Genomic DNA, 24,381 nt, shown 5'->3' with positions numbered 1-24,381 from the left:
AATAAATAAATCTTAGAATTCCCCTGACTGGAACTCGTAAAAGATTGGTTATTGACTTGTGCTAAATTGGTTAATGGTTTGTGCTATCAGTTCTTAGACCAGAAGTCTTGAAACTTGGCAACTTTTAAGACTTGTGGACTTGAACTCCCAGAATTCTCCAGCCAGTCCACAAGTCTTAAAGTTGCCAAGTTTGGGGATCCCTGGCCTAGAGAATTGCCTTGCATTTGATGGTCCCCAAAGGGTGGGTGCACGACATTCAGAGAAGATAATGATAGGAAGAACGGAGCCCTTAGTTTTATTACAAAATACGGTACCAAAGTCACAGTAAACGTTTCCCATGCTTAAGATTATCCCTGAATAATGATTGCAGGATGGATAAGGCAGGATTTAAGTTTGATTAATACATACCTCAGAGTAGACAAAAAGTGTGACTCTGTACACAAAAGAAAGGCACCCATAGTTAAATATAAACATTTTAGAATGGGGAAAAAAAATAAGCTCACATCAATGTTATTCACAGCCTTCTGCAAATTCACACACATTCTATTCTAGCTTTAAAGGGGCAAATTACATGTGTCAGGTTTATTTTTTTTTAAAAAAGCATTATGACATACATTGGTAAACCCCTACATGATTAAACTCGCAAAGCAAGACCCTTTAATCCAAACTCAGTGGTTCCAAAACACTGATAAATATTTTTTTTAAACAACAATTCAATACCAGGCTATGGGCAGTGGATCCTGGCTAAGACCTTCCTAAAAATTGAGTTAGCTTCCATACTAGACAGGAAACCCTGTTGTGGCAGTGATTTTTTTTTAAAAAAAATAGAGATCTAATTTTTAACAGAATCAAAGATGTTTTACCAAAGCACTAAATACTTATTTTCACTACTACCGCTGAAACTACGTCTCACCAAGCAGTAAGAATCTCACACAAAGCCATGTTCTACGGACCTAGGCTTTGGATATCTAACCTGCTTTGGTACATCTTGATTTTAAAAAAGGTTTTTTTGCTTGTATGGCTGTCTAAATTTCAGTTTACAACTCTGGGTTTTCTACAGGAGGAAAGATGAAGTCAGATTCCTTAAAACAAGAGCCAACACAACCCGAATGTTGGCAATCCTCTATGTACACACCTGGCTCCTATACTGAAAATTGGGATTATTGTATTGCCGTGTATTCTCCCGGGGTGAAGAAATGAAATATATTATACCGAATTCGTTATTTCAGCACCCAAAACTAGTTTTAAGGCCGACAGGTAAGGAAGCCAGAACATTCTGGCATTGTTGCAGAGTAAGATGAATTCGCACAACTTTGGCTTCTTTTCAAAGGCCAAGAGGAAACACAGCATTCAGTTGTGTTCTTAGTTGAGTAGCGATGCAGGAGCTGGCTTAAAACGTCTGCAATTTTTTCCTCCCTGCTTCTCAGCTTTCCTAACTCAAGGCACAGCGTGGATCTTCGGAGGAAAGGACACCTCACGTGGTGACAGGGTTGGCCTACGACGGGTTAGGGAGAATCCCATTTTTTTTTCACTCACTGCAACATGATATCCTTGAGGTTCTCCTGGAGGATGGTGTCCTTGACCGCGTGGAAGACAAACCGGATGTTCTCGGTGTCGATGGCGGTTGTGAAGTGATGGAAAAGGGGCTTGCTGCGGTTCCGCCTCTTCCGGTCGAAGCACTGCACCAGGTAGCGCTGGACGTCTTCGAGACGGTGAGGGTCCCCCCTGAAGTCCGAGAAATACTTCTTGATGCTGACCGTCTTGACCTTCTCCACCAGGAGGTCCATTTTGTTGAGGAACAGAATGATGGAGACGTTGAAGAAGAGCTTGTTGTTGACGATGGTCTCGAAGATGTTCATGGACTCGACGAGTCGGTTGGTGCGCCGGTCTTCCATCAGGACCTGGTCGTACTCGCTGGAGGAGACCATGAACAGTATCGAGGTGATGCCGTCAAAGCACTGGAACCATTTCTGGCGCTGGGACCTCTGCCCACCCACGTCCACCATTTTGAAAGGGATCTTCTTGATGATGAAGTCATGCTCCACGATGCCTTTGGTGGCTTTTCTAGCCAGCAGGATGTCTTGTTTACTTGGGAAATAATTCTGCAGGAAAGAAAAGAAGAAAAAGAAGAGAAACAGGAAGTAGGAGAAAGATCGTGCTTCAAAAGGGAAGTTGAGTCCACCGAAACAGCGTCTAGATCAGTGATGGCGAACCTATGGCAGGGGTGCCACAGGTGGCACGCAGAGCCGTATCTGTTGGCACACAAGCTGTGGCCCTAGCTCAGCTCCAACATGCATGTGTGTGTCGGCCAGCTGGTTTTTGACTCACACAGAGGCTCTGGGAGGGCGTTTTTGGCTTCCAGAGAGCCTCCGAGGGGGCTGGGGGAGAGCATTTTTACCCTCCCCCGGCTCCAGGGAAATCTTTGGAGCCTGGGGGGCGGGGCGAAACACGAGCCTACTGGGCCCACCAGAAGTTGGTAAACAGGCCGTTTCCAGCCTCCAGAGGGCCTCTGTGGGGTTGGCGAAGCTGTTTTCACCCTCCCCAGGCACTGAATTATGGGTGTGGGTACTCGCGCAGGCGCGATAGTGCACACGCATGTTCTTTTGGCACCCGAGGGAAAAAAGGTTCGCCATCACTGATCTAGATCAAAGGTCTTCAAACTTCACTCATGCCCTCATCACTTTGAGGTTCGACTACTGTAACGCTCTCTACATGGGGCTACCTTTGAAAAGTGTTCGGAAACTTCAGATCGTGCAGAATGCAGCTGTGAGAGCAATCATGGGCTTTCCCAAATATGCCCATGTCACACCAACACTCCGCAGTCTGCATTGGTTGCCGATCAATTTCCGGTCACAATTCAAAGTGTTGGTTATGATCTATAAAGCCCTTCATGGCATCGGACCAGAATATCTCTAAGACCGCCTTCTGCTGCACGAATCCCAGCGATCGATTAGTTCCTACAGAGTGGGCCTTCTCCGGGTCCCGTCAACTAAACAATGTCGTTTGGCGGGCCCCAGTAGAAGGGCCTTCTATGTGGCGGCCCCGACTCTCTGGAACCAGCTCCCCCCAGAGATTAGAACTGCCCCCACCATCCTTGCCTTTCGTAAACTCCTCAAAACCCACCTTTGTTGTCAGGCATGGGGGAACTGAGATATCTCCCCCGGGCCTATACAATTTATGTATGGTATGTTTGTACATATGTCTGTTTAATAATGGGGTTTTAAAAATATTTTAAATTGTAAATTATTAGATTTGTTATGAACTGTTTTATTGTGTTGTGAACCGCCCCGAGTCTACGGAGAGGGGCGGCATCCAAATCTAATAAATAATAATAATAATAACTTTAAGACTTGTGGACTCCAGCCAAATTCTGGGAATTGCAGTCCATAAATCTTAAAGTTGCCAAGTTTGGGCACTCTGATCTAGATATACTACAAGTAGAATGAAGATTCTTGAACTGAAGCTGGGAAGGATAAACTACAAGCTAATCTTACACGAGCTGCTCAGAAGTCAAGGTTGTGTCTGTGTTTGTTTTAGCAGTTTACTTTTATCTGACATTATTTCCCCCCCCTCACTTATTTTGTATTTGGTTCCTTGGAGGGAGGGTTAGGCAAACATAATCTGAAGTATGAATTCCATTAGTTTACAAACTTTTGCAGCCTGGTTTCCGTAGCTTCCGAAGTTATGTGCCACCCTTTCAACAAAGGCCAGACAACCCAGAGCTCCTGACAAAGTAGGTTTCTCCGAAGCCAAGACTGGCAAACTCTCACTGCTACTACAGGGAGTTTGCATGAACAATGGATGTATTCAGTCATTAGGTCTTGGCCTTTTTTAAACAGTGGGCACAAAACATACTTTTTCCCCCAGAGAAAGAATAAGAGCTCCTACATGTAAGAAATCATTAGTCTGCTTTAGAAGAGATATTTACTACATCTACACACACTCAAACATCCAGTTCTATGATTTTGAGGAACATTTTCCACTGCTATTACTTCTCTCGTCTATGATTTGAATGTGTACGACACAAAACAAGACGAACAGAACATCTCACCAGCTGGCCAATCCGATCCAGATTATCCAGGAAATATTTTACTGATTCACCCTGTTGAGAAAGAGAAGGAGAGTGTATTTACTTATGGTTTACATCCTGCCTTACTTCAACAAACTCTGAGCAGCTCACAAGAGTTATATTTAGATTAAAATGTCCCATGGTTAAGACACGCTGAAGACTTTAGTGCTCAATATTCCTCTGGAAAAGCCACGTTCTCACCACATCAGGATTTCAATATCCCTCGAATTGTACACGGAAAGTTACTGGCAACTGATGCAGTGTCTAAAATATCCTGTTGAAATGTTTCTCAGCTGCCAGCATGCTGTGTCCTGTACCAACCAACCGAACCTTTGGGTCAACTTAAATCATTTTAGAATCATCCAATTGCAAGGCAATGAAGCAGCTGTTTTTGCAAAACAGAAAAACTTAGCTTAGGTTAAGAAATGTAGACCACAGTACAAGTGCCAGGATGAAGTACACTGTCACAGAACTGACCACATTGCTTTAGAACCAGAATCGTGATCTGGAAAAATCAACCTCTGAAAACCTACCATATTTTTCGGTGTATAAGACGCACCTCTTTCCTCCCTAAAAGAGGCTGATAATTTGGGTGCATCTTATACTCTGAATATAGCTTTTCCCCCCAGCCCTAACTAGCTGCTAACGATCTTCCCAGCTCTTACTTTGCAGGCTCTTTCATTGTTATTCTCTGCGAAGAATGTTTTCCAAGCCCTAAGTCTTTGCAGGTTTTTTTTTCATTACTCTAGCTTGCTCTGAGTAAGTTTCTTTCCAGCCCTAACCAGGTGCTAATAATGTTCCCAGCTCTTCCCGGCTCACAAGCTCTTTCATTGTTACTTTCTGCAAAGAATGTTTTCCAAATCCGGTCTTTGATTATTATTTTTTCATTCTCTATTTGCTCCAAATGTTTCTTTCCAGCTCTAACCAGGTGCTAACAATGTTCCCAGCTTTTACCGGCTTGCAAGCTCTTTCATTGTTACTCTCTCAGAATAATTTTTTTTTAAGCTCTTAACCAGGGGATAAAATAATGTGCTGAAGCTGACCAGACTAAGGACGCTAGCCAGATGAATACCTGGCAAGCAGATTCTTTTCCCTATTTTCCTCCCCAAAAACTAAGGTGCGTCTTATATTCTGGTGCGTCTTACACTCTGAAAAATACGGTATTTATGCTGCTCGGCTCTGCCTTGCAATGATCCCTTGATGGGACAGTCCTTAAGCCAGGCTGGAGCTGTGTACACACTTTGGGGAAGAGAATTTACACAGCAGGCTGTAAAATAAAATAGCTTTGTCTATATGCCCTTAGGACAGGCCACAGACTCTTGTGATATAATACAATGGCTCATTCATTTGTTTCCTCAATACCTGGGCAGGAGAGGGTTTTTTTCCCCCCTTACAAAGTACAAAACAGCCCCACAGTACAGAAGTGAATTGCTCTCTGTTTACCCAGATGGCTTACAAGATAAAACAACCTTCATGTGGTTTCCAGTAAAGTACACAATTGAAGACCTTAAATTGTTTTCAGCTACTGCCCCAGAAGGAACACATAGAGCAGAGCTGGCTGGGGAATTCTGGGAGATGAAGTCCACAAAATTTGCACACCCCTGCCTTAAAGCTACGTCTGCTCCCACCATTCTTATATTTCCCAAGCAAGCAAAATATACTCAAATTTGAAATGTAGTTGTTTGTAAACGTCCCGCATAGGACTGTTTCTTCCTGCTACATTATTGTGTTATTTTGCCCTTTGCGTTTCCTTTGTTCAACAAAAGGGGGTTGAAGGCGGTCAGCATTTATGGCACTTAGTATATAGTACACAAAACAACCAGATCTACGAGCAACCTGAACTCCTGAATAAAATCCAATTTTTACACACGTCAGATCTTTAAATGGGAACAATTTAATCCAACCTTATCTAGTGCTAGTTTCATCTTATCTGATTTGATGGGGACTGAGGTGTACTTTTTAATTCTTAAACCCAGAAATACGTCACAAGAAGAGTCCTTCGCTCCTCCTCACCTAACAAATTACCCTACTCCTCCAGACTTCAAATACTAAATCTAGAAAATTTACAACTACGTCGTCTCCAAACTGATTTAACTGTTGTTCATAAAATCATACATCATAATGTATTCCCTGTCAGTGACTATTTCACCTTTAACAACAACAACACAAGAGCACGTAATAGATACAAACTGAATGTAAATCGCTCCAAACTTGACTGCAGAAAATACGATTTCAGCAATAGAGTGGTCACCGCCTGGAACTCATGACCTGACTCTGTTGTTGCTTCCCCCAACCCCAAAATCTTCAACCTTACATTATCTACAATTGACCTCTCCCTTTTTCCAAGAGGTTTGTTAGGGGTGTGCATAGGTGCATTTATGTGCCTAATGTCCCTGTCCTACTGTTTATTATCCTTTCTATTACTACGTTCTATGTTCTGTCGGGCTCTCTGGTAGAATCCTCCCAAAAATTCACAGGTACAAATGTCAGACACACACACGTTTGAAAATTCAAAACAATGTTCTTTATAATGAAAATTCACTTAAACTAAGCCCTCTTTTGGTATAGCAAAGAGCACTGGTCTCCAAACGAACTGGTAATTTGTACAAGTCCCTTATCAGTTCTGAGATACTTAGCTTGCAGCTGTGAGGCAATTCACAGTCCTTCTTCTTTCACAAAGTGAAACACACTTTGCTCTGGGTTAGTTTCAAAGCGGGGGAAAATCAGCACACAAAGGTCAAAGTCAGTAAAGCAGTCACGAAACACAATGATCAGATAATCCTCCACAATGGCCAAACCCACAGGCTGCTATTTATAGCAGCCTCCCTAATTACCACAGCCCCACCCAACCACAGGTGGCCTCATTTTCTTTGATAATAATCTCTCAGTTGTTGTTGCCTATACATCGCTCTCCGCATGCGTGTCTGTATCATTAACTCTTGTTCCAAATCCAAGGAGGAGCTAGATAATTGATCTCCTTCGGAGCTGTCTGCCACACTCTCCTCCTCCCTGTCACTCATGTCTTCTTGGTCAGAGGAGCCTTCATCAGCAGATTCCACGGGGGGGGGGGGAAACAGGCCTGCAGCATGTGGATGTCTCCCCCACATCCACAGTCCTTGGGGCAGGAGCTGGGCCAGAGCTAACCACAACAGTTCTACTTATGTTATGTTAATATGTACTATAATACTATACTTCTTTGACAAATATATAAATAAATAAATAAACCCTCCATCGTACCAACAATGTCTTCCGATCATTAACCTCTCTGTTGTCCTTGGATTGATGGGGAAAACATAACTTGGTTAAAAGCAAACAGCAAACAAAAGGAAATAATATTTTTGTTCAGGTTTAGCCATCTAACACCCAGCGTGGGCTACTAGCCAGAACGCTATATTGTGCTTGCTCGCCGCTGCTGCTTGTAAGTGCTTGCAGGGCCAGAGCGATTTTGCTTCTGCACCTGTGGAGGTAGTACAATTGCGCACAGAGCCACAGGTGCGCCCGTGTTTCGGTGAGGTTTTTTTGCTTTTGCGCATGCCCAAACACAGGCACACCTGCGGCTCCGTACTACCTCCACAGGTGCAGAAGCAATATCGCGCTGGCCCCACAAGCACTTACGAACTGCGGCGGCAAGCACATTTTAGCGTTCTGGCTAGTAGCCCATCGCTGGGTGTTAGATGGCATCTTTCATTCTGTTTAAAATTAGATCTCTACAGTGTTCCCTCGATTTCCGCGGGGGATGCGTTCCGAGACCGCCCGCGAAAGTCGAATTTCCGCGAAGTAGAGATGCGGAAGTAAATACACCATTTTTGGCTATGAACAGTATCCCAAGCCTTCCCTTAACACTTTAAACCCCTAAATTACCCTTTCCCATTCCCTTAACAACCATTTACTCACCATTATTACTGGTACTCACCTTTGAATAAGACATTTGATATTTATAAACATAATTATTTATTAACAATAATTATTTTTTTTTAATTTATTTGCAAAAAATTATTAGTTTGGCGATGACATATGACGTCATCGGGCAGGAAAAACCGTGGTATAGGAAAAAACCCGCAAAGTATTTTTTAATTAATATTTTTTTTGAAAAAACGTGGTATAGGCTATTTGCGAAGTTCGAACCGGCGAAAATCGAGGGAACACTGTATTTTTTTTAAAAATTCACTGCCACAAGGTTTCCTGTCTAATATGGAAGCTAACTCAATTTTTAGAAAGGTCTTAGCCAGGATCAACCGCCCATAGCCTGGTACTGAATTGCTGTTTTAAAAAAAAAATTTTTTTTAATTATTATTATTATTATTATTATTATTATTATTATTATTATTATTATTATTATTATTTAGATTTGTATGCCGCCCCTCTCCGCAGACTTGGGGCGGCTCACAACACAATAAAAAACAGTTTATAACAAATCTAATAATTTACAGTTTAAAATATTAAAAAAACACCATTATTAAACAGACATACACACAAGCATACCATACATAAATTGTATAGGCCCGGGGGAGATATCTCAGTTCCCCCATGCCTGACGACAAAGGTGGGTTTTAAGGAGTTTGCGAAAGGCGAGGAGGGTAGGGGTAGTTCTAATCTCTGGGGGGAGCTGGTTACAGAGAGTCGGGGCCGCCACAGAGAAGGCTCTTCCCCTGGGGCCCGCCAACCGACATTGTTTAGTTGACGGGACCCGGAGAAGGCCCACTCTGTGGGACCTGATCGGTCGCTGGGATTCGTGCGGCAGAAGGCGGTCTCGGAGATATTCTGGTCCGATGCCATGAAGGGCTTTAAAGGTCATAACCAACAGTGTTTTGGAACCACTAATTTTGGATTAAAGGGTCTTGCTTTGATGGAGGCACCCAAATTATCAGCCTCTTTTAGGGAGGAAAAAGGTGCCTCTTAAACTCCGAAAAATATGGTGTGTATACTGTATATTTTATAGCTAAAGAGTTAACATGAAAACAAAGATGATTCATTTTCACTTTATATTTCTCTCTCTTCTCGTGCATCCTCTGAGTCAGTCTGTCCAACTGGGACAACGTAGGAGGAGGTGCCGTCCCCCATTTCTGAAACAGCAGCCATGAGTCATCCCACATCTGGGAATTTGAAAACCCAGAACTGGGAACTTCAGCCCTGAAACAAGCCAGCTCCCACATCTGAGCATTGTTACAAGTTTTTATCTTGTTTTATTTCGGACTGATACCGCGGAGCTTCTTTCTTGCTTTCAAGGAGCTTCTTCTTGCTTTCATCTTTACAGTTTATAAAGCATAAAAATGTAGGTGGTTCACACGCTGGGCAAAGTCATACCGCTTTAATAAACCGCAGAGAAAGTGGCGGCTATGAAAGAATATTCCGTTTTAGCGTGAGGGTGCAGGTAGTCCTTAAAACAACGGTTCTTTTAGTGACCGTTCTAAGCTACAATGGCGCTGGTGACTGGTATTCACATTTATGACCGGTGCAGCATCCTCGTGGTCAAGTGGTCAAAATTTGGATACTTGGCAACTGGCTCATATTTACGGTACAAGACCTTACAGACACTGTAGGGCAGTGATGGTGAATGCGTGAGTGCCCATACCCATAATTCAATGCCTAAGGTGGCCGAAAACAGCTTCTCCTGCCTCCTGGAGGCCCTCTGGAGGTCAGAAATGGCCTGTTTCCCAACTTTTGGTGGGCCCAGTAGGCTCGTGTTTCCCCCTCCCCAGGCTTCAAAGGCTTCCCTGGAGACAGGGGAGGATAAAAATGCCCTCTCCCATCTCCCTGGAGGCTCTCTGGAATCCAAAAACGCCCTCCCAGAGCTTCTGTGCAGGCCAAAAATCAGTTGACCGGCATACACATGCATGTTGGAGCTGAGCTAGGGGAACAGCTCATGTGCCAGCAGATATGGCTCCGCGTGCCACCTGTGGCACCCGTGCCATAGGTTCGCTATCACTGTTGTAGGGTCTCAGTATCACGTGATGCCCTTTTGTGACATTGGAACATTCTTCAGAGGAATCATTGAGTCTGTCATCTGCACCTCTATAACTGTCTGGTTTGGTGCTGCAACTCAACAGGACCGACACAGACTTCAGAGGAGAATCAGAACGGCAGAAAAAACAATGGCTGCCAACCTGCCTCCCATTGAGGACCTGTATACTGCATGAGTCAAAAAGAGGGCGGGGGAAATATTGACTGACCCCTCGCATCCTGGACACAAACTGTTTCAACTCCTACCCCCAAAACATCGCTACAGAGCACTGCACACCAAGACAACTAGACACAAGAAGAATTTTTTCCCGAACGCCATCACTCTGCTAAACAAATAATTCCCCTCAACACTGTCAGACTTTCTACTAAATCTGCACTTCTATTCTACTAGTTTTTATCATCATTCCTTTCACCCATTTCCTCCCATGTTGACTGTATGACTGTAACTTGTTGCTTGTATCCTAAGATTTTTATTAATATTGATTGTTTCTTCATTGCTTGTTTGACTTAATGACAATCATTAAGTGTCGTACCACATGATTCTTGACAAATGTCTCTTTTTCTTTTATGTACACTGAGAGCATATGCACCAAAGACAAATTCCTTGTGTGTCCAAACACACTTGGCCAATAAAGAATTCTATTCTATTCTAATTAGACATTTATGTAAAAACATATAACAGGTCCCCAACATTAAAAAAAAAACAAGCAAGCAAGAAAAGTCAATAGGGGAGCCAGATTCCTACAATTAAACAACTGCAGCCATTCCCGGTGGCAACAAAGATCATAAAATAGGGCAAAACCCAGTTAACAATTCTGGTCGTTAAATCAAGGACTACTGGTATTAAGAAACACAAATACTAACCAGAGCGTCATGTACTGAAAACAAATATCTTTTTAATGCATACCAGCTGCCCAGATAGCTGTGCTTCATGACTTATCCCAGAGCAAAATTATAAGCCCCACAAATGTAAGTGACATATAGTTGTGAATGAGCAGTTTCCTGCCACGGTAGGGCTATAAATAGAGCGCATCTCTCACCATCACCTAAAATTAGAATTATCACTGCAAGGGCTCCCTGCTTTCTGAATGGATTGCACGCATGCACGCGCACCCCTTTGGAAAGATGGATTCTGAGTTCAAATGCTCAGGGCGATCTGTGCCCACAGTGTGTCAAACACACCCCACACTCCCGCTGTTTTTATGTGGCCATCTATCTTGCGGTTAAGATAATCCTGGACAGGCTCACAATCGTGTTCAATAAAAGAGAATAAATAAAATAAACCCACAAGCCGACAGCACATAACTCAAGACACAGCCGCGCATAACCTCGCCATTGTTGTGACAATTGCCATTTAAGGGCAAGGCCTAGAAGATTCCATGGGAGGTAATGGAAACAAAGTGAAGTGAAGAGAACAGGGGGTGGGAATGTTTTTTAGCACATGGGTAACACTGAACTATGGTAAAAATATTGGTTGTTTTTTTTTTCAAAATAAGATCTTAGCATCGGTCTCAACTAAGCAGTATGATACCTCTGAATATTTATTTATTAATTAATTAATTTGATTTACAGTGGTACCTCTACTTATGAACATAATTCGTTCCGTGACCAGGTTCTTAAGTAGAAAAGCAATTTTTCCCATAGGAATCAATGTAAAAGCAAATAAGGCGTGCGATTGGGGTAACCACAGGGAGGGTGGAGGCCCTGTCTCCTCCCAGGAGATTCCTAGAGAGGCCCCCACGGAGGCTTCTCCCCGCCTTTTCTGGCCCTGTTTCCTCCCAGGAGATTCCTAGAGAGGCCCCCACGGAGGCTTCTCCCTGCCTTTTCTGTTTCAGTTTCGGAGGCTCCGGTTTGTAAGCGGAAAATGGTTCTTGAGAAGAGGCAAAAAAATCTTGAACACCTGGTTCTTATCTAGGGAAGTTTCCTAAGTAGAGGCGTTCGTAGGTAGTGGTACCACTGTATATGCCGCCCCTCTCTGAAGATTCAGGGCGGCTTGCAACATATAAAAACATCAGAATACAGTAGCTAAATCCAATTGATTAAAAGGTAAACAAACAATCTAAAATCCCTAGTTATATTAAAAATCAGTCATACCCATTCAAACAACAGCCATACAAACATTGTTTACATTGTATTATTATTGCTGTGAGCCGGCCCAAGTCTGCGAAGAGGGGCGGCATACAAATCTGATAAATAAATAAATAAATAAATAAATAAATAAATAAATAAATAAATAAATTCGTCGGCCAGGGGGCTGAGATCTAATTGCCCCAAGACTGGCGGCATAAGTGAGTCTTAAGACCCTTGCGAAAGGTGAGGAGGGTGGGGGCGGTGCGAATCTCCTGGGTGGGGGGGCTAACATTTTGGTTGCTAAGGACTACCTCTACAGCAAGGGTCCTCAAACATGACAACTTTAAGACTTGTGGACTTCAACTCCAGCCTAGCATAGCTGGCTGGAGAATTCTGGGAGTTGAAGTCCACAAGTCTTAAAGCTGCCAAGTTTGAAGGCCTCTGCTCTACAGGGTTAGTTAAAGGGATCCAAATTCAAATTGCAACACGTAGAATGCTGTAAATTTCCACCAAGTTCTCTATACGGGACAGTTCCTGAAATGTTAACGGTCAACACTCAAGTTGACAGCAAAAAGCCAGTACAGTATACAGTATTGAATTATAAAGAGCCTTGGATTTTGCCTCTATTATGTTTGTTTGTTTGTTTGTTTGTTTGTTTGTTTGTTTATTTATTTATTTATTAGATTTGTATGCCGCCCCTCTCCGTAGACTGGGGTGGCTCACGGCATACAATAAGACAATTCATAACAAATCTAATAAATTTAAAAAACATTTAAAAAACCCCATTATTAAACCAGACATACGCACAGACACACCATACAAAAATTATATAGGCCCGTGGGGAGGGAGGGGAAATGCCTCAATTCCCCCATGCCTGATGGCAGAGGTGAATTTTAAGGAGTTTACGGAAGGCAAGAAGGGTAGGGGCAGTTCTAATCTCCAGGGGGAGCTGGTTCCAGAGAGTCGGGGCTGCCACAGAGAAGGCTCTTCCCCTGGGACCCGCCAGATGACATTGTTTACATAGCAGGTTAACCATATTTTATCAGCCCCCGAAGCAATAACTAGCGCCCATTTCCTGGATCGTGTCCATGTGTTTACAGCTGAGCTATGCACAAAGACAACTGCGAGCGCACGATGCTAATATTTGACACACTTTACTCAAATAGACAATCTTCCATATTTTAACTAAGTTTTAGGTGTTTCTAATTTGGAGTTAGGCAGTAAACAGTTAGATGATTTGACTGATTTTTTTTTTCAGGGGAGGGGGCAGGTTCTTTCATGGACCCTCCCATCCTATGATGACACTGAAGTAAGCCAGAGGGGGAAACAGAAAAAAAAACCATCTGGAAGGACAGAGCAATATGGCTATGAAAAAGCTGAGCATGACTTGATGGGTTTCACAAAGCCTCAAGTTGCCTGGTTGTTTACAAATGGATTTAGGGTCAAGCTGAGTTTCCTTAGGATCTTGATGACATTTTCAGTCTTACATTTCTCAAGGAGGTAATTTGGGATTCTGGCCCCAGGGCAATGATCTGCTCACAGGTTTGAAGGCTGGACTGCTTGAGGGTTTAGCAGAAACATACTCCTCCTCCTCCTCGGGATTGTTCAAACAATGGTGCAAGCCACACATCCTTCAGAAAGTTTTAGAGCTAGTCTGGTCTACTGGTTGAAAACCAGGGAATAAACCAAGAGATGGTGAGTTCTAGTCCTGCCTTAGACATGAAATCCAGCTGGGTGACATTGGGCCAATCACCAGGAGTTGGTGAGTTCTAGTCCCACTTTAAATATAAAAGCCAGATGGGTGATTTTGGACCAATTATTAGGAGATGGTGAGTTCTAGTCCTGCCTTAGACATGAAATCCAGCTGGGTGACCCTAGTGCCAATAACCAGGAGACAGAGAGTTCTAGTCCCACACTTAGGAATGAAAACAGCTGGGTGGTTTTGGGCCAATCTCTCTCTCTCTCAAGCCTACCCACCACACAATAAATATTTATTTATTAGACTTCTATGCCACCCTTCCCAAAGCGACTCAGGGCAGTGTACAACATTGTACAGACAATATGTGTGAAGGAATCTAATTATTTTTTCAAAAGAGAATTATACAAAATTAATAAAAATCCTAAAAGCCCCATATACAGTCATCCGCATTCATCCAATTCAATCATTCACAACATCGGCAGGAGACAATCTCGTTGCTCATGGCCCCCCATGCCCGTCGGCAGAGGTGGGTCTTCAGGGCCGGGGCCATCACAAAGAAGGCTCTTCCCCTAGGCCCCAACGGGACCTGGAGAAGGCCGACTCTGTGGGACCTAATCGGCCGCTGGGACGAGGCAGGGGGCAGTCCCGTTGTTGTTGTGGGGAAAATAGGATAAGTGTTGGATATGTTCACCACCTTGAGTTATTTGTAAAAATAATAAAGGCGAGATATAAATAAAGAAACAGATAAATATTGTCCAAACTTCAGCATATATGGCTTTGGCTACACTAAAGTGCTGCTGAACAAAGTTCTAAAATTCTGATGTCTGACAATATAATGTACTGCACCCTGATTTACTTTCTAAGTAGAAAAAAATCCTAATTTTATTTACCCGGTTTCAATAGATAAATGGAGCTCAGTCAAGAAACCACTTTTGGGGAGGCAGAAGGGCAACTTACTCTCTAAGGACACATTCTGTACATTTATTTGGGAGTGGGGCCAACGGAAGCACAAATCAGCTGCAGTTCAAATGGCAGAAATCAAGGTAGGAAACAAAGAGGTTTGAAATTGCTCTTCAAATAAGTTTTTTTTTAAAAAAAAACCAGTTATTTTTATTTTTTAAAAAGATACATATTAAAGTACCGGTAAACAGCCAAGTGAGTTACAAAGTTGTTTCAAACTTGAAACAGATTTATAAACCACAGGGGGGGGGGGGGGGGGAACATGCCATTGGGGACACATTTTTATATTGTTTTTTAAAAAAAGGAGAAAAAGCTACAGAAAGTTACAGTGGCCTAAATAATCAGCTAAGAAGTTCTTAGTTTGACAAGCCGAGACCACATCACAAAGGTTTTAGCAACTGTAGACATAATGGAAAACCTGCTGATATGGGTAATCTTCTACTTTGTGACTGTGTTGCTACTTTTTGTGGGTTGACAGGGACACACACACACACACACACAAAAAGATAACTGCATTTGAGATCTGAAGTTCTGTCGGCTAGCATCCCTTGCAATTATGTGATTACATTTTGGGTGTTGGCATTTGTAGGTATTTGTGATCATTAACAATTTATTTATTTTTGCTAGAAACTGGTGTTTATTTCAGGGGGTTTTGGGGGGAAAAAGCTAAGCTATATCTGCAGGTTTCCATTATGTCTACAGTTGCTAAAAACGTTGTGATCTCCACTTGACAAACTAAGAACTTCTTAGTTGATTATTTAGGCCATTGTAACTTTATGTAGCTTTTCTGTCTTTCCCCCCCCCAATTTTTTAAAATTATTTTTCAAAAGACAAACAAAAAACAAACAAACAACATTTAACATTTAAGGAGCTACCATTGCTCCGCTTATCGTAGAAGTCTAACCAGTACAGAAAAGAAAAAAGCCTAACTATAATCAGATCAATACAGAAATATAACACACATACCCTATGTTCTTATTAAATTTAACTCTATATTCTCTATATTAATTAATTTTCTTATCTATAAAATATCAAATGCTTAATCTAAAATAAATATAAAATATAACACTTCTAAATTTATCATGTTGCCAAAAAATACTCTATATTTATATTGTTTTTAAACTATTCATATATACATACTGTTAACCATCAAGTTAATAAGTTCAAATAATGATAAATTCTTGCTTATTTAATTTTTAAAATTATTTTTAAAATTCCACCATTCATATACTTTATCCCAAATTTTATAAAATTCTATTTCGACATGGTTATTCAAGCGTTTTGTCATCATGTCTAATTCTGCACAATCTATAATTTTTTTAAGTACTTCTACATCTTTTGGTATTTCCTTTTCTTTCCATTTCTGTGCAAATGTAATTCTTGCCGCAACCAATATATGTATTATTAAATAATAAATTTCTCTTTTATACTTTGTATTTGAAATACCCAGTAGGAAAAATTCGGGAGATTTTTTGATTTTCTCCTTTGTTATTTCATTTATCCATTTCTCTACTTTATTCCAATATTTCTTGGCTTACGAGCATGTCCACCATGCGTGGAAATATATTTCCAACAGACGGGTGAAGCAGTCAGAAACATTTTGGAAATCCTATATGGTGGAAGGTGCCATCTATAGAACATATTAATTTGATTTTCTTTGAAAGAAATTGATTTTGTTATTTTCCAATTATATACCCATATCTTTTCCTATGTTTCTAAATTTATCTCTGTGCCAAAATTTTTGCACCAGCTGATCATATTGCCTTTCAATATCCAACCTATCGTTCTATGATTTATTAAATATTTATATACATTTCCAATTAACTTCACTTGATTTTGTTTTCTCTCTTTTTTTAAATAGATGATAGGATTGGTGAATTCACTTAACAATCACTGGGTCAGTTAAGTGATGGCCCACTGAATAATCACCCTCAATTACGGTCCTAAGTCCAGGTCTGCCTGTATTGGATTTGTGTGTGTGTGTATTTCCATGCATGATCTTCTGCCTCAATATTCTGAGGATTTCTCTGGTGATATTGGAGCGGCACATATGTCAATAATATATTCCCCAAATTTGTTATGAGTTATTTAGAGTTATTTATATAGAGCCTTGGTGGTGCAGTGGTTAGAGTGCAGTACCGCAAGCTACTTCTACTGATCAACAGCTGCCAGCAGTTTGGCAGATCGAATCTCACCAGGCTCAAGGCTGACTCAGCCTTCCATCCCTCCGAGGTGGGTCAAATGAGGACCCAGATTGTTTGGGGGCAAGAGGCTGACTCTCTGTAAACCGAGAGGGCTGTAAAGCGGTATATAATCTTATTGCTATTTCGAAGCAACTTTCAATCTGCCGTAGGAGGCCCAAAGCCATAGAGTTTTGTGTTTCTTTCCAGTCTAACCAATTTAAAAGTGGTAGAACTGCATTCATATGATAATGTTATTATGTGTTCTTGCTTAACAAGGAAGTGGTCTGATCTTATAGGAAACAATTCTGTGAGAGCTTGTTCTTGTATTTGCAAATAAAACCAAAGGAGCATTAATAATGCCCTATGAATTTCTCTGGTTAAAACAAAGCTCAGATCCAGTTCAAAGCCCCTGTTTTTATCTATCTATCTATCTATCTATCTATCTATCTATCTATCTATCTATCTATCTATCTATCTATCTATCTATCTATTAATTAATCGTATTTGTATGCCGCCCCTCTCCGCAGACTCGGGGCGGCTCACAGCAATAATAATACAATGTAAACTAATCTAATATTTAAGTTAATTTAAAACCCTAATTTGGAAACCAATCATACATACTAACATACCATGCATAAATTTTATAAGCCTAGGGGGAGGGAAAGTCTCAATTCCCCCATGCCTGATGACAGAGGTGGGTTTTAAGGAGCTTACGAAAGGCAAGGATATCTGGGGGGAGTTGGTTCCAAAGGGTCGGGGCCGCCACAGAGAAGGCTCTTCCCCTGGGTCCCGCCAAACGACATTGTTTAGTTGACGGGACCCGGAGAAGGCCAACTGTTGAAATTCTCACTGTTACTTCGGCAGGCAGCCAACTCTAGCTTTTCCAAAACTTTTAACATGGACTAGTCTAAAAGTTGTAAGATAATCCTTAAACCCAGAAAGAGCCCAGCAACATATTTTCAGATGAATAAATCCTACGATTTCATAAACCATTTCCTTTCTCTTCAAGCCAACAAGGCTTAGCCACAGTAATGAAGTGAGCTGCAACTCACAGTACTGCATGTTTTTAATTAAAAAATAAAAATCTAAGAAGGTGTTACCAGATTCCTCTTGATTTTTGGCTACTATAAACACACCTCTTGCTACAAGGTGCTCCTTCTTCAACAAGTGAAGAGATTGTACATGGAACTTTAAAAAATTACTTCCATACAGAACATTACATATTTCACGTGTTTTGATATTTCTATTCACTGTGTGTACCTTTACATAAAGAAAGTGGAAGTTTAAAACAGGAAGCAAATTGTTCCACATTGTTCTACTGATAGCAGCACTCATGATATATTACATTGGGAGTTACCAGGTCCAGAAGAAACACCATTAAAATGTATTAAATATCGGCACCAATGTGACACAAGGAATCTTCCATTTTGTAAATCAGCGCACAAAAGTTACTATCCACACCTATCTATCCACATTATTTGCAGCCTCCAATTTTTTATATCTTGCTCTTTATTTTGCGGATGTTCACAAATATTCTCCAGTTCTGAATAGCTCTTGTTCAACTAAGCTTTGTCTGAACAATTAGAGGGAGGGAATGAGGGAGGGAAGAAGGAAGGAAGGAAAACAAAAATACCCAAGCTTTTTTTTAACCACCTTGGTACCGACCCAACATACCTTGATAGAATGGGCAAACTGTTTGAGAGTTTTAGTGTTGACAAAATCATAAATACAGCATCTACACCTCAAAAGGGAATGTGATAAATTTTGTGTGTGTGGATTTAATCATACTAAGTGGGGGGAAGGCATAGGTCACCTAGCCTCTGCCAATTGCTTGAAGTTGCAACTTCAAACTTACTCTAGAGCAGTGTTTTTCAACCAGTGTGCCGTGAGACATGGTCAGGTGTGCCGTGAAAAAGGAAGCTCAGGTTCCAGTCTCGCAACTTTTTGCTGAGAGAGTGAGAGAGAGAGAAAGAAAGCGAGAGAGAGAGAGAGTGAGAAAGAGAAAGCAAGAGAGAGAAAGAGAGAAAAAGCAAGTGTCAGAGAGAAAGAAAGCAAGAGAGAGAGAGAGAGAAAGAGAGAGAAAGCAAGCAAGAGAGAGAGAGGAGATAAATGAGCAAAAAGGGCAGGAAAAAAAGAGAAACGATTGAGACAGAGAATGAGAGGAAAGAGAGAGAAACAATAGAGAGAAGTGACTCTTGATTTAAAGCATATGATAAAAAGCACCCAAAGAATAAGAGAGAACCCCCCCCCCCCAGCCCTCACCTGTTTTTGGAAATGGTTCAAGAGTGTCTACACACATACACACACACACACAAGGGTGGGGAAGAGACAGGGATGGAAAAAGAGAGGAAAGTATCTTAGGCTGTCATTTTGTGTCATTTTGGCTGGCGGTGTGCCCCAGGATTTTAAAATGTAAAAAATGTGCCGCGGCTCAAAAAAGGTTGAAAATCACTGCTCTAGAGCAGTGATTTTCAACCTTTTTTGAGCCACGGCACATTTTTTACATTTACAAAACCATGGGGCACATTGAGGGGGGTGGGCGCTAAAAGAAGTTGGGACAAAAAAATTCTCTTCCTCCTTTTTGCTCTATTTCTCTCTCCCTCCCGCTTTCCCTTCCTCTTTTTTTCTCTCTCTCTCCATCCCTCTTTCTTTCTCTCTTCCTTCTTTCCTCTTTTTTGTTCTCTTTCTCTCTTCCTTCCTACCTCCCCCTATGTCTTATTCTCTCCCACCTTCCCTCCCTCTCTTTCTCTCTCTCTCTCTTTCTCTCTCTCTCTCGCTTTCTTTCTCACTTGTTCTCTTTCTCTCTTGCTTTCTCTCTCTTTTGCTTTCTCTCTTGTTTTCTTTCTCTTGCTTGCTCTCTTTCTCTCTTGTTTTCTTTCTCTCTCTGAGCTTCGTGGCACACCTGACCATGTCTCGCGGCATACTAGTGTGCCACGGCACACTGGTTGAAAAACACTGCTCTAGAGTACGGTGCTCCTACATCTTGGCTAGATGGTCCAGAGCTAGTCTTTATAGGAGACCGCTTTAAATGGGAGAAGCATTTAGGAAACGGCGGGAGATTTGCTTTCGACTCGGTTTACTCACCAGCTGGTATTCACTTCGACGGCTGAAAGCTTCCTTGATCCCAGAATCCCTCCACAAGCCGGTCAGAGCTGGTACATACAACTGGAACATGGAAGGTTCAATGAACATGCCTGCTTTGTTTTCAAAGGCCATTAGGAACATGGCATGCTTCTCGTTTTCTGTGTACTGCCAAGGAATGCCCAGCTTGTCCCGTGCATCGACCAGAACCCTGCAGCCCTAAAAAGCAACAACAACAACAGAGAAATACACCTTAGAAACATAGAAGATTGCGGGCAGAAAAAGACCTCCTGGTCCATCTAGTCTGCCCTTATACTATTTCCTGCATTTTATCTTAGGGTGGATCTATGTTTATCCCAGGCATGTTTCAATTCAGTGGCTGTGGATTTACCAACTACGTCTGTTGGAAATTTGTACCAAGCATCTACTACTCTTTTGGTAAAATAATATTTTCTCACTTTAGCTCAGTGATGGCGAACCTTTTTTTCCGTCGGGGGCTGAAAGAGCATGCGTGTGCGCTATCGAGCATGTGTGAGTGCCCATATCCATAATTCAATGCTGGGGGAGGGCGGAAATAGCTTCCCCCACTACCCCGAGGCTCTCTGGAGACTGGAAACAGCCTGTTTCCCAACTTCTGGTAGGCTCAGTAGGCTTGTGTTTCTCCCTCTCCAGGTTCCAAAGGCTTCCCTGGAGCTGGGGGAGGATAAAAACACCCTCCCCTTCCCCCTGGAGGCTCTCTGGAAGCCCAAAACACCTCCCCACAGCCTCTGGCTGGCTGACACATGCACACTGGAGCAGAGGTAGAGCAACGGATCGTGTGTCAGCAGATATGGCTCCGCGTGCCACCTGTGGCACCTGTGCCATAGGTTCGCCATCACTGTTTTAGGTCCTATTCCGCCCATTTATACTCACTCTTTAACACACTAATAGAACCACGTGCGCTTTCTTTGGCCAGTTCTCTTTGCTCTGCATTCCAAGATATTTTAGACAACTTCGAGAGCCAAATTCCATCCTTGTTATTAAGCCGGGATGTGGCTTTCTTAAAGATAAAATCCTCATTTGTTGTGGGTAGTACTCTGCCACCAACAGAGCAAGGCTACTTGGGCGAAGGCAAGAATTTACTTTCGCAACACCTGCAGCAAACTACCATGCTTGTTGGGAGACAAGCTTCTGTAAGTCTCACTTTTCAAGAACCACTTTTAAGGTACGGGAAGAGGTCCAGAAAAACCTTCCATAGAATAAACAAATGGGTTTTCCCCTCCCTTCCTCCTCCTTCTTAGGAAAAACCGTGGCTTGGGCCAATAATCTAAGATCGGTTCGCAAGAGGAAAAGCCTGGATTCCTAAGGTTTAGAACAGGTATTTTTTAACCCCCCAGGCTGGAAAGCCATATTTGAAAACAAGCCTGTGCAACTAGGAAGGTGTGTATATCCGGGCCCCATTCCCTTTTTTTAATTGCCCAGTGCACATTAAGAAATAACAATGGCACATGTCGAATTAGAAGTCTTCTGAACTCTCAAGAAAGGTGGGAAGGAATGTTGTTAACGCCCTCCAATAAATTATTATTTTTTAATATCATTTCTTTCCTCTAGGAACTTTAATAAAAACATGGCTGTCTCCAAAAACATCATGATAATCCATTTATTTATTTATTAGATTTGTATGCCGTCCCTCTCCGTAGACTCGGGGCGGCTAACAACAATAATGGAACAACATATAAGAAATCTAATATTTAAAATAATTTTAAAAACCCTTATTTAAAAAACCAAACATACATACACATGGGTTTTTTTTACTCGTTTTCTGAATCCAATCATAGGATGCTGAAAATTAAAATTTTAGTTTAACGCTATGCAAAGGCAGTCCTTACAGACTGCAAGTTCCAATTTGGATAGCTCTGTTCTGGTGATGAGTTTGAGTTTAATCAGATTTGTATGCCGCCCCTCTCCGCAGACTCGGGGCGGCTCACAGCAACACAATACAATGTAAAACAAATCTAATATATAAGTTAATTTAAAAAGAACCACAAATTAAAACCAATCATACATACTAGCGTACCATGCATAAATTTTATAAGCCTAGGGGGAGGGAACATGTCAATTCCCCCATGCCTGACGACAGAGGTGGGTTTTAAGGAGCTTACGAAAGGCTAGGAGGGTGGGGGCAACTCTGATATCTGGGGGGAGTTGGTTCCAAAGGGTCGGGGCCGCCACAGAGAAGGCTCTTCCCCTGGGTCCCGCCAAGCGACATTGTTTAGTTGACGGGACCCGGAGAAGGCCAACTCTGTGGGACCTAACTGGTCGCTGGGATTCGTGCGGCAGAAGGCGGTCCCGGAGATAATCTGGTCCAGTGCCATGAAGGGCTTTATAGGTCATAACCACCAGAAAATCCTGCAGGTAAAGTTGGAAGGGGTGGGGAGGGGAAAGGGCGGCAGACCAACCACCAATTTCTCTTCATAAAAGCAGACACTCTTCAACCTGGACCTGGACTATTAACACAATGTTTCTCAACCTTCGCAGTTTGAAGATGTGTGGACTTCAACTCCCAGAATTCCACAGCCAGCGTTGCTGGCTGGGGAATTCTGGAAGGTGAAGTCCACACATCTTCAAACTGCCAAGGTTGAGAAACACTGAGATAGAGGGATAGTAGATAGGGGGATCTGAGACCAACAGGAAATCTTGCAAGGTGGAGGGGTTTTTTTTGGGGGGGGGGGAAGGGAGGAACGTGAAGAAAGTGATCAACCCCCCACCCACCCCAAATCATGCAGCGGAAGATGGAAAGAACATCCTTGGGGGAAGAAAGCAGGGGCAGATCTCCACAGCCAGGTGGGGAAGGGGGCCATAGAGGTCCTTTAGTTCAACCCCCCCCACTACAAATACCACCATGTGCGGGAAAAGGAGTGGGAGCATTTTCCAGAGAGGGAAGGGGAGAGAAAGGGTGGGTGGGGGAAGGGGGCGTGGCCAGACAAGCGGTGGGGAAGGAAGAAGGGAAAGGAGACCATGCGGAGATCCACCCCCTAGTCCAAACCCCCACTACAAATACCCCCACCTGCGGGGAAAGGAGGGGGGAGCTTTTTCCAGAGTGGGAAGGGGGAAAGGGGCATGGCCAGGCGACGGGGTGGGAAAAGGAGGGAGGGAGGGAGGGAAGGAAAGGAGGCCACGCAGCAATCCACCCCTAGTCCAATCACCCACATTACAAATACCACCTGTGGGGAAGGGAGGGGGTAGCTTTTTCCAGAGTGGGGAGGGGGAAAGGGGGCGTGGCCAGCTGAGGGGCCAAGGAAAGGAGGCCATGTGTCGATCCACCCCCAAATCCAACCCCCCCCATTACAAATACCCCCACCTGCAGGGAAGGGAGGGGGGAGCTTTTTCCAGAGTGGGGAGGGGGAAAAGGGCACAGCCAGGCGAGGGGCAGGGGAAAGGAAGAAGAGAAAGGAGGCCACACAGCGATCCACCCTAGTCCAACCCCTCCCACTGCAAATACCCCACACACACCTGAGGGGGAAGGGAGGTGGGGTGAGCTTTTCTCAGAGTGGGGAGAGGGAGAGAAATGGGCGGGGAAAGGGGGCGTCGCCAGGCGAGGGGGCGTGGAAAGAAGGAATGGAGGCCACGCAGCGATTTCTCCCCCCCCTCTCACACCCACCAACCTTCACGACGTTCTCGTAGATGGTGGCGCGGAACTCGAGCAGCGCCTTCTGGTCGAACTCGCGGCCGTGGATGATGCGCATCTGCTTGAGGAAGGTCGACTTGCCGCTCTCGCCGGCGCCCAGCAGCAGGATCCGCACCAGGCGGCGGACGGCGCGGCGCTCGCGGGCCAGCAGCGCGTCGATCTCGCGGCTCCGGCGGCGCGCCTCCCGCTCCAGCTCCCGGCGGCGGACGGGGACCGGAGGAGGCGGCGGGGAGGGCGAGCGGGGAAGGCCGCTTTCCTTGCCTGGCGTCTCCCGCGGCCTTCCCGCCGGCTCGCCGCCCGCCGGCCACAGGCAGCGGCCCAAGGAGCGAACCACCCCGGCCATGGAGGCAGCGGCGGCGGCCCCTCAGACAGGCCCGGGCGGGAAAGGCGCCGCCTCAGCCGCCGCGACCTTCTCCTCAGTCCTCGCCCTCACGCCCACCCGAAGGGGCGGGGCCTCGGGGGGGAGGCTAAAAAGCGGCGCTCGATTGGCCGGCCAGGAAAGGGGAGGCGGGGAAATATCCGAGACGGAACCAGTCAGCGGGCGAGGGGCGGGGTGGAAACTCCCTGAGAGACAAGACAGGAGCGAGAGCGGCGGGGCGGGGTTTTCCCAGGGTCAGGGCGGAGCGGGGGCGACGGCGGCCGGTGCTGATTGGGCGCATGGGGGGAAATGGGCTCGTGACGTCACCCAGGG

General features: G+C 43.8%; 1 protein-coding gene across 1 annotated transcript; it reads right to left on the bottom strand.

Annotated features, from left to right (window-relative positions):
- Window positions 1–272: 272 nt before the first annotated feature.
- On the bottom strand, window positions 273–24,181 carry GNA12 (G protein subunit alpha 12). The gene is made up of 4 exons (XM_070761280.1): window positions 23,668–24,181; window positions 20,027–20,242; window positions 4,052–4,102; window positions 273–2,102 (listed from the first exon to the last, which is right to left on the bottom strand). The coding sequence occupies exons 1-4, from the start codon at window positions 24,031–24,033 to the stop codon at window positions 1,533–1,535; spliced, it is 1,203 nt and encodes a 400-aa protein (XP_070617381.1). The 5' UTR covers window positions 24,034–24,181; the 3' UTR covers window positions 273–1,532.
- Window positions 24,182–24,381: the final 200 nt, after the last annotated feature.

The sequence above is a fragment of the Erythrolamprus reginae genome, chromosome 9, assembly GCF_031021105.1.
Source record: "Erythrolamprus reginae isolate rEryReg1 chromosome 9, rEryReg1.hap1, whole genome shotgun sequence".
Taxonomy (NCBI): Eukaryota; Metazoa; Chordata; class Lepidosauria; order Squamata; family Dipsadidae; genus Erythrolamprus; species Erythrolamprus reginae.
This window is presented reverse-complemented; position numbering and strand designations above follow the sequence as displayed.